The sequence below is a fragment of the Giraffa tippelskirchi genome, chromosome 9, assembly GCF_054371585.1.
Source record: "Giraffa tippelskirchi isolate mGirTip1 chromosome 9, T2T-mGirTip1v1.2.pri, whole genome shotgun sequence".
NCBI lineage: Eukaryota > Metazoa > Chordata > Mammalia > Artiodactyla > Giraffidae > Giraffa > Giraffa tippelskirchi.
The window spans coordinates 127541695-127555457 of NC_137283.1; the positions used below are offsets into that span (position 1 = coordinate 127541695).

Consider the following 13763-nt stretch of genomic DNA (forward strand, 5'->3'; position numbering starts at 1 on the left):
AGAACCCTGAAGCCAACAAGCTTTATAATTTAGAATCCAAGAAGTATGATATGGGAGGCAGTCTTAAGAAACCTATGGGATGACCAATCTCACTAATCAGTTTCAAAAGGCTTTTCTTTGGAGGGGTGATGATTGGGAGAGAGTTTTCTAGAACTTTCTAAAATGTTTTAAAAGGGATTTTTAAATACTACACCCTATCATGCATTTTTCACGCTTCAAATACTTTTATCACTTATTTCTGTAACATTTTCTTAAGAGGATTATGATCTGTGGTACCATCTTCAAATTTTTTTCTCCAATGAGAAGTCAAATAAAAAACCTTAAGTACTGAGCTGTCTTTTTTCCTGCAATATCCTGCAGATACCCAATATTTCAGTGGTCAACCATGCAGAAAATAACACCTCCAGATATCAATGTGCTGTGTTTAGTCACTCAGTTGTGTCCAACTCTTTGCAACCCCATAGACTATAGCCTGCCAGGCTCCTCTGTCCCTGGGGATTTTCCAGACAAGAATACTGGAGTGGGTTGCCATGCCCTCCACCAGGAGATCTTCCCAACTCAGGGATCAAACCCAGGTCTCCCACATTGCAGGCGGATTCTTTATCATCTGAGCCACCAGAGAAGCCCAAGAATACTGGAGTGGGTTGTCATGCCCTTCTCCAGGGGATCTTCCCAACCCAGGAATTGAACCGGGGTTTCCTGCATTGCAGGCAGATACTTTACCAGCTATGCTACCTGGAAAGCCCCCAGATATCAATAAATTCAAACAAATCTAAATGATATAACAAATCTGATATATTTTCCTGAACTCTAACTCACTTAGAAATCAATTCCTCGGTCAGCAATCTGAGTCATTACCTGAAAGCATAGGGCAAATGAAAGAAAAGCTTTTAGTATCAAAGTTTTTTCCTACCAGTATTTGAGTTAGTTGGTAATTTCAAAAATCTAGGTCTTCTATCATAACAAAGGGTATTTTAACTGCCACTATCAGAGTACACTTTAATTCTATGTTCACTGTAAGCTATAACATAGAGACTGCATAAAGCCACTACTGGCTTGCCTTGATATGTGAGTAAATAGCTGGTAAACAGGGGCAATATTCTGAAGAAAAAGGAATCTATTACTGAATAATAGTAACCGTACTTCATGTATTACCTCTTAACTTTTGGTTTGTGGACTAACTATAAATACAACTAACTGGGTGAAACAGTAGAAATGAATGACGTCTTCACTAAATTTACTTGGATGTGGAAAGAGAAGAAATACTTGCCACAGTTTGGGCAATGTTGCTCACTCCAGGAACTAGATGCCCTGGAGTAAGTGGGAAAGGAAAGATACAAACGCGTTTTCTCCCAGTCTTAGTACCTTCACATTTTCCACTGTGCATCACATCCCTTTGATAACTAGAATTCTAGCCTTTAAAAAACATTTTGTCTTCTTTTGTTTTGTTCCTATAACGTGGCAGACTATTGCATCTGAGGAAATGGGAGTTCTGATTCCAACAATGGAAATAAAACTGGCTACACTGGACTAATGGAGAGATCTGTTATACCTTTCTAAGGGATCTTCAACAGTAATTTTAACCATCCAAAATCTCTGACTTAATGCGCTGACTTTAGAACCTAACTCCATATAAGAAAGAGTCCACTGTTATTTATACCTGTGTGCTTATGAGCTGCAACAGAAAACATCACCAATGACTCATTTAACTTTTTCATGTAACCTGTCCTCTAAGTTCTTTGTCTTACTGCACTAGCTATCTGCAAATGCCTTTACGTATGCAGGGCAACAATTCCTAAAGCACTGTATGAACACATTTTCATAAACTTCAGCGTGAAAGAGGTCCTGATGCATGAGAAAGTCTCCCTCTTAACACATTACAGCAGCATCACACCATGCTCATGCAGAAACATAGTCTGTTGAAAGAGTTCTCCTGTTTTCTAGTCATTAAATTTTTCCTACAGAAATTTTTCCATACCCTAGTCATAGCTGCCACTGTTTTATTTCATAACTGTGTTTGGATGGTCTTTTCAACAGAGATGCACTGCTTAGAAATATTTACTGTTTACCAAAGAAATGTTTTCTTCTGTTCTTAAAACATGAAGACCTCTTGGTCTCTACTGATCTTTGAGACAGATATGGGAAAACAGTGAGCTGTAGGAAAAACAGCAAAAACAGTCCCCTTGCTCTTCCCCAAACATGCCAGACAAGCTCCAACCTCAGGTCCTTTCCACTTGTTGTGGCTCTGCTTAGAATTTTCTTCCTCTGGATTCCTGTATGGGATGCTCTATAACTTCCTCTTTACTAAAAACTCGCCTTCCTGATGAGGCTCTTCTTTAAAGTTTCAATTTCATTCCCTGTGCATACGGCCAGTATTCTCTTTATCTCTTTCACTGTTTTCTTCTTAGCAATTATTAGTCACAAAGATGTTTTACCTACTCACTTTGATAGCAGGTAAGCTCCACAAAGGCAGGCAGGTTTGCTTGTTTTGTTCACTCCTGTACTAGATTAATACTTGGCCCACAGTAGGCACTCAAGAAGTATTTGTTGAATGAAGTAGTACATGAATGAATGGAGGCCAACATGCAATCTCTCTCCTCAGTAAGAGCAACTGCTGGAAAAAAAGACCAACCACTGTTGTCTTGCTGGATATGGGCCAGAGTTAGTAGTTTTTCAAAAGACAACAAAAGTCTGAATTTGTGATATAAAATTTCTCTATTTGTAAATGCTGGCTCAGATTAAAATAATAAAACCAACATGGACCTAAAAAAAATCACACTGATAGCCAGCTGTCAGTTGCCAGTCAATGTGTAATCAGTTCATCTCAGTTGCTCAGTCGTGTCTGACTCTTTGCAACCCCATGAACCGCAGCACGCCAGGCCTCCCTGTCCATCATCAACTCCTGGAGTTTAACCAAACTCATGTCCATTGAGTCGGTGATGCCATACAACCATCTCATACTCTGTCGTCCCCTTCTCCTCTCGCCCTCAATCTTTCCCTGCATCAGGGTCTTTTCAAATGAGTCAGCTCTTGGCATCAGGTGGCCAAAGTATTGGACTTTCAGCTTCAGCATCAGTCCTTCCAATGAATATTTAGGACTGATTTCCTTTAGGATGGACTGGTTGGATCTCCTTGCTGTCCAAGGGACTCTCAAGAGTCTTCTCCAGGACCAGAGTTCAAAAGCATCAATTCTTCGGCACTCAGCTTTCTTTATAGTACAACTCTCACATCCATACATGACCACTGGAAAAACCATAGCCTTGACTAGACGGACCTTTGTTGGCAAAGTAATGTCTCTGCTTTTCAATATGCCGTCTAGGATGTTCATAATTTTCCTTCCAAGGAGTAAGAGTCTTTCAATTTCATGGCTGCAGTCACCATCTGCAGTGATTTTGGAGCCCAGAAAAATAAAGCCTGATATTGTTTTCACTGTTTCCCCATCTATCTGCCATGAAGTGATGGGACTGGATGCCATGATCTTGCTTTTCTAAATGCTGAGCTTTAAGCCAACTTTTTCACTCTCATCTTTCACTTTCATCAAGAGGCTCTTTAGTTCTTCTTCACTTTCTGCCATAAGGGTGGTGTCATCTGCATATCTGAGGTTACTGATATTTCTCCCAGCAATCTTGACTTCAGCTTGTGCTTCATCCAGCCCAGTGTTTCTCATAATGTACTCTGCATATAAGTTAAATAAGGAGGGTGACAATATACAGCTTTGACGTACTCCTTTTCCTATTTGGAAACAGTCTGTTGTTCCATGTCCAGTTCTAACTGTTGCTTCCTGACCTGCATACAGGTTTCTCAAGAGGCAGGTCAGGTGGTCTGGTATTCCCATCTCTTTCAGAATTTTCCACAGTTTATTGTGATCCACACAAAGGCTTTGGCATAGTTGATAAAGCAGAAATAGATGTTTTTCTGGAACTCTCTTGCTTTTTCTATGATACAGCAGATGCTGGCAATCTGATCTCTGGTTCCTCTGCCTTTTCTAAAACCAGCTTAAACATCTGGAAGTTCACGGTTCACGTACTATTGAAGCCTGGCTTGGAGAATTTTGAGCATTACTTTACTAGTGTGTGAGATGAGTGCAATTGTGTCATAGTTTGAGCATTCTTTGGCATTGCCTTTCTTTGGGATTGGAATGAACACTGACCTTTTCCAGTCCTGAGGCCACTGCTGAGTTTTCCAAATTTGCTGGCATATTGAGTGCTGGCAATGTGTAATACAACCATTTAAATAAGCCATCTCCAGTCACATAAATTATGTCTGTCTGTCATTCATTCAAATATCATTACTGTTTACTCATATGACAAGGCCTCCATCATTAAGGATTAGTTACATTTTTTCACAGAAGCCAATGACTATGTAAAACTTAAATATATATATAGGTAAATAAAACATGATTAGTAGAATAATATTTACCATGATACTTAGTTCTTGCATTTATTTCTCTTCTTTCCAGAGTACTTACCACTTTTGTGTCTAGAATTATATGCATGGGGTGAAGGGTGAGCTCAAGAAAACTAAATGAAAGCATGTAAAAGTGACTAAATTTATGCAACTTATTCCTTTCAATTAATTCACCGATCACTGAAAGGTGGTAAAACAAACAAATTTTAGGATTAAAATGCATCAGCTGTCCAAGAACACAGCAATCTTGACTCTTTCATCAACTATATGTGGCCTTCTACTGTCTCACCCTAGTTTGAACTTCTTAATGAATCTTCTACAAATGTACATGGTTGAGTTAGCTAAATTTTTAGATTTAAGTACATTCAAAAAACTCATTCCTAAAGTTTATGAAATACAAAGCTGGTATACAATTTTAAAGCAATTATCTATGAAACTAAGGGTCCACAATCTTAAGGAGTTGAAGTGAGTTTTTTGTTGGCTTTTTTTTTTTAACATCTTGAGTCCAGTCAGAAGACAATTGAGATAAATCGTTTGTTTAGGCTGGCATTTAGGAGCTTAGTTCTAAACTTGAGAAAACAAGGTAAAGGGAGACAATAAATGATGTTTTCTTCTAAGGAGTTGCCTACTTCAGTGGTTCTCAAAGAATGGTCTCCAGACCAGCAGCATCAGCACCACTTGGGACCCTTCTAGAAATGCAAATTCCTGGGGTAGAGCACAGGGCTACACAATCAGAAACTCAGGGGATGGACCCTAGATACTTGCATTTTACATGTGCTCCAAGTGATTCTGATCTATGCTAAGGTCTCAAGAGCAGTCATTTAGTTCATCAGAGTAGACAGCAAGTAGATTTTTAGGGCAGAAACAATCTTGATATAAAGAATATAAATTTCACTAGATTACACTTTGAGATCTACGTCTCAGAAATGTAAATGTAGAAAATGAGCACAAAACTCTAATAGGAGGTAAGTCTATATAACTATATCAGAGAAAGCAATGGCACCCCACTCCAGTACTCTTGCCTGGAAAATCCCATGGACGGAGGAGCCTGGTAGGCTCTAGTCCACGGGGTCGCTAGGAGTCGGACACAACTGAGCGACTTCACTTTCACTTTTCACTTTCATGCATTGGAGAAGGAAATGGCAACCCACTCCAGTATTCTTGCCTGGAGAATCCCAGGGATGGGGGAGCCTGGTGGGCTTCCGTCTATGGGGTCGCACAGAGTCGGACACGACTGAAGCAACTTAGCAGCAGCAGCAGCAGCTATATAACTATATAATCTATATGACTATATAACAGAGCATTATATATACTTTGCATATATGTTATAGAATATATAAAACAGTATATTAAATTGATATCTTAATTTTTATCATGGTGAAAAATAAATAGTAACTATTTCTGATTTACATTTATAAGAGTTTTTTTGTTCTAGTTGTTTTAAACTCACTCTCATTTGCTGGACAGACTTTGATTAACACTAACCCTACAGAGAAATCATTACTAGGGATTATCCAAATTCAGAGACAAGGATATTAAGGCTTAAACAGGGTAAGTGATTTCCTTAAGTACACATGGCTACTGAGCAGCTGGAGTTCAAACACAAGATTTCTGAGGTGACTCATCCCCTATATCATGCATCACCATATTATTGATTATCATCTGGCATTTCTTTCCAATTTTTTTTTATTGTAGAAAAATACATATAAAATTATCACGTACTTTAAACCAAAACTATAAAAAGATAAAAAGAAAAGCATTATAACAAGAATGAAATATTCAAAGATATTTTTGGTCTAAACTAGAAAAACCAACACATTAATTTTTCAGAGATAACTTCTGTCCCTTGAATTCAGCAGGTAGCCAACATACAATTTTTTCAGGTTAAAGGTACAAATTTCTGTTGCTCCTTCATATTTCTTACTATGTAAGTCCCAAGAAAATATATCTCTAAATGATTAAATATGCAATCCCCAAATGAATATGGCAAAGATGATAACAAACAGGTCTGAAAACTGTAACAAACATAATAAGCACAGTACAAATAAATGCTTAGAAAATACACAAAAAGTTACTGAAAAACAAAGTTAATATTAAGACTATAACGAACAAAATTGGGAAAGGAGTATGCCAAGGCTGTTTATTGTCACCCTGTTTATTTACCTTTTATAGGCAGAGTACATTATGCAAAATGACAGGCTGGATAAATCACAAGATGGAATTAGGAATGCCAGGAGAAACATCAACAACCTCAGATATGCAGATGATACCACTCTAATAAAGAGGAGGGTGAAAAAGCTGGCTTAAAACTCAACACTCAAAAAACAAAGATCACGGCATCTGGTCTCATCACTTCATGGCAAATAGATGGGAAAAAAGTGGAAACAGTGACAGATTTTATTTTCTTGGGCTCCAAAATCACTGTGGATGGTGAATGCAGCCATGAAATTAAAAGATGCTTGCTCCTTGGAAGGAAACCTATGACAAACCTAAACAACATATTAAAAAGCAGAGATATAATTTTTGCTGACAAAAGGTCCGTATAGGTGCTGCTGCTGCTGCTAAGTCACTTCAGTCTTAGCGACCCCATGGACTGCAGTCTACCAGGCTCCTCCGTCCATGGGATTTTCCAGGCAAGAGTACTGGAGTGGGTTGCCATTGCCTTCTCTGCTGTATAGTTGAAGCTATGGTTTTTCCAGTAGTCATGTATGGATATAAGAGTTGGATCATAAAGAACGCTGAATGTGGAAGAACTGATGCTTTCAAATTATGCTGCTGGAGAAGACTCTTGAGAGTCCCTTGGACAGCAAGGAGATTAAAGGAAATCAACCCTGACTATTCATTGGAAGGACTGATGCTAAAGCTGAAGCTCCAGTCCATTGGCCACCTGATGTGAAGAACTGACTCACTGGAAAAGACCCATATGCAGGGAAAGATTGAGGGCAGGAGGAGAAAGGGGAGACAGAGGATGAGATGGTTGGATGGCATCACCGACTCAATAAATATGAGTTTGAGCAAACTCAGGGAGATAGTGAAGGACAGGGAAGCCTGGAGTGCTGCAGTCCATGAGACAGCAAAGAGTCAAACACTACTAAGCCACTGAACAATAGCAAATTTCTGCAACAGGCCAGCCTAGACATTCTCTCCTTTTGTCATCTCAATGGTTAAAGGTACTCTTTAAAAATCTCTTCTTGACCTCTGAAAGTACACTCTTGACAGAAACTTCTAGCTGGAAATACACTTGGCAACTCACTGACTCAATAGAGCTAAGCTGTCTAATCTTAAAAAACTCAATAACATGCACACATTCTTTCCCATTGGTTCTTAAAATTCCTCTATATTGAAATAACCTACTTTAGTGTCTATACTTTAGTTCCTATACTGCTCTGAAAAGATTACAGAGTTTATTAAAGTGATTATTAAATCCAATCGAGAAGTGATTTTATATTATGGCTTAGTGTGGATTCTGCATCAGAAATAACGTTTGATAAAAGCCATTTTGCATTGTAATTACGTATGTAAACTATAGCTGAACAACATCAAAAAGAAGCCATTCTCAATATTTTTTGAGAATTTTTTAAAAGGAGGTAAATTAGTGTTTACCTATATAGAACACATGCCCTCCAGGAACTAATATTCTTTTATTCAAAATTTAATACATAGGGAGCCCAACCTGGTGCTTTGTGACAACCTAGATGTGTGGAGTGGCAGGGGAGGGAGGCTTAAGAGGGAAGGGATATATTAACATATATAATTTGACTGATTCACATTGATGTATGGCAGAGACCACCATAACATTATAAAGCAATTATCCTCCAATAAAAAAAATTTGAAAATAGTTTATATCAGTAAAAACCACAGAGCACTAGGGCTTAACTTCAATCTCATCTTAATTTTACTACAATTTTCTAATAAGTTTTTCCTTAAAAAGGTATAAAGAGTCTGAAAGTAAGTGTGACATCACACATTCTAATTGTAAGAGACTTGTTAAATACATGAAGGTACATTCATTCAATAAAACATGATGCCACTCTGATAGCTATGTGTAAAAGAATAAAATTAGAATATTCTATAACACTAAATATAAAAATAAGCTCAAAATGAATTAAAGACCTAAATATAAGACTGAAAACCATAAAACTCTTAGAAGAAAACAGGCAGAACACTCTGACCCAAGTCTAGTATTTGCCTGGATCTGTCCCTTAAGGCAAAGGAAACACAAGTAAAAATAAACAAATGGGACCTAAATTAAACTTAAAGCTTTTGCATAGCAAAGAAAACCAAGAATACTGGAGTGGGCTGCCATTTTCTTCTCCAGGGGATCTTCCCAACCCAGGGATCGAACCCGGGTCTCCTGCATTGCAGACAGTCGCTTTACTGTCTGAGCCACCAGAGAAGCCCCTGTCTCCTAAGGCAAAGGAAACAAAAGTAAAAATAAACAAATGGGACCTAAATTAAACCTAAAGCTTTTGCATAGCAAAGAAAACCAACAAAACAAAAAGGCAACTTACTGAATGGGAGTAAATATTTACAAATGATACTACTGATAAGGGATTAATATCCAACATATATAAACAGCTTATACAACTCAACTTCAAAAAACTACAAACAATCTGATTAAAAAATGGGCAGAACTGAAGAGACATTTTTCCAAAGAGTAAATGCAGACAGCCAACAGTCACATGAAGATTCTCAACACTACTAATCAACCAGGAAATGCAAATCAAAACCACAATGAGATAGCACCTCACACCTATCAGAATGGCTATCATCAAAAAGAACACAAACAACAAATGCTGGCAAGTATGTGGAGGAAAGGAAACTCTCGTACACTGTTGAGGGGAATGTAAACTGGTTCAGACAATGTGGAAAATAGTATGGAGGTTTCTCAGAAAACTAAAAACACAGCTACTATATGACCTAGCAATTCCACTTCTTGGTATGTATTGGAAAAAACCCCCAAAATACTAATTTGAAATGATACATGCACTCAATGTTTAACCTAAGTGTCCATCAACAGATGAATGGATAAAAGAAGATGTGGGGACTACATATACAGTAGAATACTACTCAGCCACAAAAAAGAATCAAACTTTTACCATTTGCAACAACATGGATGGACTTACAGGGTATTCCGCTAAGGGAAATATGTCAGACAAATACTATATACCACTTATATGCAGAATCTAAAAAATAAACTAGTGAATGTTACAAAAAAGAAACAGACTCACAGATATGGTTACCAGCAGAGAGAAGGAAGGGTTAGGGGAATGGGATTAAGAGGTACAAACTACAATGTATAAAATAAATAAGCTACAAGGATATATTGTATAACAGGGAATATGGCCACTATTTTACAACTGTAAGTGGAGTGTAGCCTTTAAAAATTATAAATGGCTATATTATGTACACCTGAAACTTACATAATATTGTATATTAACGACATCACAATAAAGCAAGTTAATCTAAAAAATAATACAATGCCACTCTTTAGTAGTGATATAAAATGATTTCCAAGATTAAGAAAACAAAACAAAATACAAAATAGTGTATGCATTTATCTTCTGTAAGACAGGGGAATAAACCTCCAAAATATATGTAATTACTTGTTACTTGTATATGTGGAGAATATCTCCAGACTAATACATAAGAAACTAGCAACACTGGCTGTATCCAGGGAGGGTAAGTGGGTGGTTGGAGGACTAAGGTGGGAGGGAGCCTTTTCACTGTATATTACCTTTGCCTTTGAATTATGTACCATGTCCAAGTATTATTTACTTAAGAAAGAAAAAAACTCCCTTTTGATATCCCCCATGCTGTATAGCTAACTCATAATTTTCTAAGCTCATTATGTCTTTCCTGGCACTATATTATCAATATGTAATGATATTTTTTTCCCAAATCAAATCAATATCCACTTAGCAGTGGAGCCCTATGTTGCATGGCTTCTATTTCTGACAGCCCTTATAAAACGAGACCACCTACAGATTCCAAAACCGCTATGTGGAAAAGAAAGTTGAGATCTGCAAGTGTTTCCAAAACAGACCACAGGAGAAGCCTTATGTCCTAGCTTTTCCTTCTTGATTTTTTTTTTAAAAAAAGGTCTTCCTTTAGAACTGAGGTTTTGCATCACCTTTAACAATCATATCTCTATAGGATTATCAAGATCCAATACTTCACTATGCAAAGCATATTAGAGTGCACAGTTTTTTAAAAATAAAATTAATTCCATAAATTTTTTGTGCATATTCTTTTTAATGAAGGAAAAAAAAGAATAAAACAGCAACAAATATATCCATATTCCTACCTTCAAAGATTTGTCACTGGTCAGCAGTGCAACTTGCTTTTCTGAAGACTGCTTTTCCACATACCTAAAAGTTTTACCACCGTATACACAAAAACAGAGAATGAGAATTTTAACTACTTGAATAGCATATGGAAATAAAGAACTACCGAGATTGGTGGCCACATTCTTTTATTTCTTCTCAAAAATAAATTCAAGTCATGGTCAGGTCCTTAAATCAGGTGCATTTCTTAGTCAAGCGGTCTAGTACTAAACAAAAGCCATAAACTCCAGAAACAGGAAATGTTACTAATAAAAAGTAACTAACAAAACTGCAAATTACACCCCCCTGCAAAAATATTTTTCTTTATGCCAAATGTCTCAATTAAAAACGAAAGTGTTTTATTTTGCTCTAAATAGAAAAGTTCTTTTTCCTTTACCCACTTCAAAATTAACTGGCTCTGAGATCCCTTATTTCACCCCAACTCTTTTACAACATATGCTAAATATATACTTCTCTTTTTACCTTCTAAATGATGGAAGACGTCGGATGTTTTCACATTGATTAGCTGATAAAAAATGTGTTCTTCTCTTGGCTTCTGGGAGATTACAGCACAGAACACTGAGGGGTTGGGAATAGAAATGTTCTAATAGAGAAAGCTGAAAGAAAAGTGAAGATTAAATATATTTGCTGTATTTGACAGTAAATCTCTTGCCCCATGTCTGCTCAAGGATTTTTTTTTTAAATAGCCAAAGTATTTATGGCACTAATATATTTAATAATGTCACAATAAAACTGCAAACAACGCATAAACGGCTATACACCTAGAATATTTTAGGGCTCCAATTTTGTGGACAAGTTCAGAAAATTGTAATCTCTGAAGTATAAACTGAAAGAAAGGAACATAAGTGGATAGATCAGCTATCCACAAAAGCTACTCACTTACAATAACAATAGTTGTGATGGAGATGTGACTGTGGTGTGATCTAACAGTCTAACAGATGCTCAAATATTCCTAAGAAAATACCAATCTAAAATCAGTGTAAAAACTGGTCTGCTAAATAAATTAAAATGCTACAATAGCAGAAGCTTTGCTTACAGATTAAAAAAAATAATAATAACGAAAAATGAGGCATGTCCAAAGAAAGTGTATCTTTTAAAACTCAGTTTTGTCATGGAGGAAAAGACTGCACATATTTGGTAGACAGAAAACAAATTCTGGTCACTGGAAAACAGTATTCCCCGTCACAAATTAATAAATTAACATGCTAGCCTATATATTAGTCTTAAGGTATTTGAGCTTGACCTTTCATGCATAAACTGATAATGAATTTTGGAGCCTGTAGAGCTGAAGACCAAATATCCAAGACTAAAGAAAATCCTCCAAAACAGTCCACTCTACAGGAGGTATAGGGCTATAAAGCAAAGGGGCAGCCTAAGTTGGAAACAAGCACAAAATAGAAAGAGACTGTTCATGCCAAGTGCTATGTTATCGTTCCACATACTAACATAATCTTCTTCCTTGCTTATATACAGTTATATTAATGTGATTATATTTACTTCAATGTTAACACTACTTTTTAAACATGAGAAAAGTAAAAACCAAACACAATATGGGACTTGCTGGGGAGAAGGGATGGAAATAAGTCAACTGAGTTAGAGGACAGCTGTAGATAAAACAAGAACCCAGTAACACTCAGCCATTTAGTTCAAGTGTGTTGTCAATATTTGGGTCAATTAACAAGTTGGTTATATCTACCTAATGAGGGAAGGACTTAAAACATATAGTCATTATATGCCCTATTGCACCTTCTACAGAAATAAAGACTTACACACAGTATTTCCCACAGATGACTAAAACTTACATTCAAAAAACTAAATTTTAAACATTCAAGACATGAAAATCATGGCATCCGGTCCAATCACTTCAAGGCAAACAGATGGGGAAACAGTGAAAGCAGTGACAGACTTTATTTTCTTGGGCTACAAAATCACTGCAGATGGTGACTGCAGCCATGAAATTAAAAGACGCTTGCTCCTTGGAAGAAAAGCTATGACAAACCTAGACAGCATACTAAAAAGCAGAGACATTACTTTGTTGACAAAGGTCCATATAGTCAAGACTATGGTTTTTCCAGGAGTCATGTATGGATGTGAGAGCTGGACCATAAAAAAGGCTGAGCACCTAAGAAATGATGCTTTTGAACTGTGGTGTTGGAGAAGATTCTTGAGAGTCCCCTGGACTGCAAGATCAAACCAGTCAATACTAAAGGAAATCAATCCTGAATATTCACTGGAAGGACTGATGTTGAAGCTCCAATACTTTGGCCACCTGATGCAAAGAGCTGACTCATTAGAAAAGACCCTGATGCTGAGAAAGATTGAAGGCAGGAGGAAAAGCGGACAACAGAGGACGAGATGGTTAGATGGCATCACCGACTCAATGGACATGAGTTTGAGCAAGCTCCGGGAGATGGTGAAGGTCAGGGAGACCTGGCGTGCTGCAGTCCATGGGGTCACAAAGAGTCAAACACGACTGAGCGATGGAACAACAACTTACGATTAGGAAAACTGGATAAATGGGGTATTGAGATTCTGCAGTCTGATCTTGGCCAAGCTACTTAATCTAAGTCTCTGTTTCTCAAGTGCAAAATTGGAGATAATAATACGTATCAATGGAGCAATGTTAATACTTAATAAAGTACCTAACATAAATAATAACATAAATAATCAGGAACCTAAAAAATCATCTATAATCAGATCCCTTCATTTTATAGATGAGAAAACTGAGACACAGAAAGATTAAGTAACCTGGTTAATATTTTAATTATTAACAAATAATCTTTATTCATACTCATTTATTTCTATTTTTGGCTGTGTGGGGTCTTCATTGCTGCACAGAGACTTTCCCTAGTTGCAGTGAGTGGGGGCTATTCTCCAGTTGTCATGTGCAGGCTTCTCACTATGGCAGCTTTTCTTGTTGCAAACACAGGCACTAGGCACACAGGTTCAGTAGTTGCAGAACGAGGGCTTAACGCTCTTGTGGCATCTTCTCCAACCAAGGATCAAATT

The 13763-nt window shown here is 37.2% G+C and overlaps 1 protein-coding gene across 14 annotated transcripts in view; it reads right to left on the reverse strand.

The window, feature by feature from the left end:
• The window catches only part of ORC3 (origin recognition complex subunit 3), a 68383-nt gene that overhangs the window by 29950 nt on the left and 24670 nt on the right, over positions 1–13763 (reverse strand). For all 14 annotated transcript variants that reach the window (XM_081528588.1, XM_081528587.1, XM_081528597.1 and 11 more), the window contains 2 exons: positions 11217–11350; positions 10715–10778 (listed from right to left, as the gene is read on the reverse strand). In XM_081528588.1, coding sequence (XP_081384714.1) covers positions 10715–10778; positions 11217–11350 — 198 coding nt within the window. The remainder of the gene's footprint in view (positions 1–10714; positions 10779–11216; positions 11351–13763) is intronic.